Here is a 4,281-nt window from a genome sequence, read left to right as displayed (position 1 = left end):
CAGAGGCAGTTTGAATCTGAGTGTATTCTGCAGCTCTCAAGCAGGGAATTTTATACATTAAAAAGCCAAACATTACATCTCATAGAAACTGTATCCAGTGAAACAATCACAAATACCAACCAAAATCATTTGGCACAGTAAAACACAAAAATCACCCAAGCATTACAACTCTGAAACTCTGTATTCAGTGAATCACAAACAGAACAGGTAACATCATTATTAATATAAATCATCAGAATATAACAATTCTAAAAGGATGTATTCAGTGGGGCAGTTATCCAAGGCTAGTGGCATATTTCCAGGAGCAGGTTAATCTTTATGGTCAGTGCTCTTAACTGCTGAGCTAACTCTCGATCCCCATGGTCAATTATAATTTAACATCTAGTGCCTGATTTTTTATAAATCTTCAACACATAAGTTTAAACTATTTTAATTCTTTCTAATTAAGGTTTTATTTGCCATATACCAAAACCCACCTCTGATGACACACATGGAGCCATATGAAATTTTATTGTTGGGAAAGTTTTTATCTATTATCATAGTTTTATAAATGATTTAGAAAGTAAAGCGTTGGTTTCCCCGGGGATAAGGTCATGTTAGTGGCCCCATCTCTAAGGATGGTTTCTTACCCATTTATTCTCACTTAAGATCTTGGCCTAGGACACCAGGAACGTGTAAATAAGAAAAGGAATAAGAGAAAACAAAACAGATAGATTGCCATGAGAACTATGGCTCAATAATTTTTCTCCGGCAAAGAGTTCCACAGCCGGTTCCAGGAGGCCTCCCCCTTTGGAGGTCAATCGCCTCAGTCTGTGGAACTTGTCACACAGATCCTACTGGAGGTGGTGTGGCACAGGGCTCACAGGTATACTATGTCTCAAACAAAATAAAAAACCAGTAAGACAGTCTTTTTTAAAATTAGCTGTGTGTGTGTGTGTGTGTGTGCGCACGTGCACACACCTGTGTCATCACATGCATGTGGAAATTAGAAGACAGCTTCAGGAGCTGTCTCCTTCTTTCCATTATGTGGGTACTCAAGAATGTAATCAGGTGGTCAGGCTCGGCTGTAAGTGCCTCACCCACTGGGCCCTGGCAAAGCTTGCATTATATGCACCAAGGTGTGTGAAGCAGAGATTCTTGGAAGCAGCAAGTCTGTTAGTAGTGTGCATGTGGCACACTGTGTGACTTGTGCACAGTGGCTCAGTGCAAACTGCACCTCTGTTACTGGGGGTCAGTGGGGACATATGAGTTGGAGGTCCCTACAGGATATTGAGTGCAGTGTCATTCTGATTCACTCATGCATGCTTTCTGTTGGAAGGCCTGCAGACTACCCAAAACAGTCGATTCTACGCCATCTCTGCAAGCTTCAAGCCATTCAGCAACAAAGGGAAGACCCTGGTAATCCAGTACACGGTTAAGCATGAGCAGAAGATGGACTGTGGTGGTGGTTACATCAAGGTGTTCCCATCTGACCTGGACCAAAAGAAGATGAACGGAAAATCTCAGTACTACATCATGTTTGGTAAGTTCAGCAAGGGAAGCCACGTGTTTCCAACATTATACAGAGGCTCTGCTGACAGGACTAACAGAACAACATTGAACCTAAGGTTTATAGCACTGTTTTGTTTTTGGTTTGGTTTGGTTTGGTTTGGTTTTTCTATACAGGATTTCTCTGTGTAGCCCTGGCTGTCCTGGAACTCAGTCTGTAGACCAGGCTGGCCTTGAACTCAGAAATCCTCCTGCCTCGGCCTCCCAAGTGCTGGGATTAAAAGTGTGTGCCACCATTGTCTGGCTATAGCGCTGTTAAACTAACCAATGCAGGCTGAACATTCTCAGACCTAAACAAAAAGCCAAAGGACTTAGAATCTGAACCTGGCTTTTAAAAAATTATTCATTTAATTTAGATGGATGTATGTGCACCTTTCTGGGTGAGTTTATGTGCAACATTGCCATCGCAGATGACTGTTGAGACCAAGAGGTTGTTAGTTTCTCAAGAACTGTAATTACAGGTAAGCTATCAGGCAGGTGCTGGGAACAGAACCTGGGTCCTCTGCAAGAGCAGCCAGCGCTTTTTTTTTTTTTTTTTTTTTTTTTTTGGTTTTTCGAGACAGGGTTTCTCTGTATAGCCCTGGCTGTCCTGGAACTCACTCTGTAGACCAGGCTGGCCTCGAACTCAGAAATCCGCCTGCCTCTGCCTCCCGAGTGATGGGATTAAAGGCGTGCGCCATCATGCCCAGCAGCAGCCAACGCTCTTAACCACTGAGCCGTATCTACAGCTCTAGTAACTTGAAGGAGTCAGTTCTTTCTTTCCTCCATCTGAGTTCAGACTTTGAAGCCTGATGGCAAGTGCCTTTGATTGCTGGACCGTCTCCCACAGCTGTGTGGTAGATATGAAACCCAGGGCCTTGTACACACTAACTACAACCTCAGCCCTGCCTGAAACTTATTGAGTGCTGAGACCACATTGAGCCAGGCACACACCTGCATTCACGAACATACACACACTGAAAAAAAGTTTTTGATAGGGAGTCTCTGTGTAGCCTGCCAATCCTGGTTTTACTACATAAGCCAGGCTAGCCTTTAACTCACAGAGGTCCTCCTGTCTCTGCACCCCAATACTGGAATTAAAGCTGTGCACCACCACACCTGGCTAGAATATATCAAATTTTGAAGAATATGAGGCGCTAGTGCCAGGCATGGTGGTAAACCTCTACCATCCCAGCACTTAGAGGGCGGCAGGAGGATTGAGAGTGCGCTGCAAGCCTGGCCAGATAACACGACCTTGCCTCCAGACAGCCAAACAGGAGACAGTCTGGGATTGCAATGGGCACACGGCACAGATGAAGTCAACATATTTATCCCGAGTGACAGACTCTGGCCTCTAAAACATGTCCATGCTGTCAAGTAAGGGGTGGTGGGCTTTCTGCTTACTCCTAGCAGTGCTGTGAAGCTTGAAATATTTGAAGTGTGGCCAGGCAGGGTGGTTCTGGAGATTCCTCACTTGCTGCTCTTCCAGAGGATCCAGGTTCAAGTCCCAGCACCCATATTGCAGCTTGAGACTCTAACTCCAGTTCCAGGGGATCTGACATTCTCACACAAACATACAGTGCAGACAGAACACCAAAGCACATGAAATTAAAATAAATAGCCAGGTGTGGTGGTGCGCGCCTTTAATCCTAGCACTTGGGTGGCAGAGGCAGGAGGATTTCTAAGTTGTAGGCCAGCCTGGCCTACAGAGTGAGTTCCAGGACAGCCAGGGCTACACAGAGAAACCCTGTCTTGAAAAACCAAATATATAAATAAATAAATACATACATACATACTTAAAAAAAAAAGATTTGAAATGTGAGCTGGGACTAGTGTAGGCTGGGACTGGGCTGAGCTGGGACTAGTGTGAGCTGGGTCTGGGCTGAGCTGGGACTAGTGTGAGCTGGGTCTGGGCTGAGCTGGGACTAGTGTGAGCTGGGTCTGGGCTGAGCGGGACTAGCATTAGCTGGGACTGGGCTAAGCTGGCACTAGTGTGAGCTGGGTCTGGGCTGAGCTGGCACTAGTGTGAGCTGGGACTGGGCTGAGCTGGCACTAGTGTGAGCTGGGACTGGGCTGGGTTGATAGAGTCCTTGCCTAGCATTCAGGAAGCTCTGGATTCCATCCTTAGCATCTTGTGAATAAAGCAGGCATAATCCCAGGTCTTGGGAGATGGAAGCAGGAATCCCAGGCCAGCCTGAGCTTCAATGACACCCTGTCTCAAAAATCCCCATAATGTAGGAAATAAAGACCATGGAGATGGCTCAGTGGGTAACTGTATTTAAATTCCAATTCTCAGAACCTACATAAAAAGCCAGATGAGGCTGGCTGTATCTGCCTGTAATCCTCTGGGATTACAGCAAGATCCTGAGAACAGCTCAGCCAGCCAGTCTAGCTGAAAGAAACAGCTTCCCACTCCGTGAGAGCCCTGCCTCAAGGGCATACAATGGCAACTGACAGAAACAACAGGAAGTCTTCCTTCTGCCGTCAGCATGTGCACTAGGAAGAACATTCTGCACACATGCACTCAAGTACCAGCATATGCACATGTACACACACACACACACACACACACACACACACACACACACCATAACAAATCCTTTGGGCTCTGTTGTAGCTTGATGCTAGTATGAGGGCCCTGGGTTCCACTACCACCACTGTAAAAAAGCAGAACAAAGAACAAAATGCCATAGTTCTTTGTGCTTTCTTTTTGTTTCCCATCTCATTTCTTTTTTATTTGTTTTTTTTTTTTTT

At 45.5% G+C, this 4,281-nt stretch overlaps 2 protein-coding genes across 3 annotated transcripts in view; one reads left to right on the top strand and one right to left on the bottom strand.

Annotated features, from left to right (window-relative positions):
* The window catches only part of C19H19orf44 (chromosome 19 C19orf44 homolog), a 46,025-nt gene that overhangs the window by 21,976 nt on the left and 19,768 nt on the right, over nucleotides 1-4,281 (bottom strand). The gene's annotated exons all lie outside the window — the stretch shown is intronic.
* The window catches only part of Calr3 (calreticulin 3), a 25,669-nt gene that overhangs the window by 4,606 nt on the left and 16,782 nt on the right, over nucleotides 1-4,281 (top strand). Inside the window, exon 3 of the mRNA XM_021219578.1 lies at nucleotides 1,319-1,522. Coding sequence (XP_021075237.1) covers nucleotides 1,319-1,522 — 204 coding nt within the window. The remainder of the gene's footprint in view (nucleotides 1-1,318; nucleotides 1,523-4,281) is intronic.

This window comes from Mus pahari, chromosome 19 (genome assembly GCF_900095145.1).
Source record: "Mus pahari chromosome 19, PAHARI_EIJ_v1.1, whole genome shotgun sequence".
Taxonomy (NCBI): domain Eukaryota; kingdom Metazoa; phylum Chordata; class Mammalia; order Rodentia; family Muridae; genus Mus; species Mus pahari.
The sequence above is the reverse complement of the archived record's forward strand: the minus strand, read 5'-3'. Positions and strand labels throughout refer to the sequence as shown.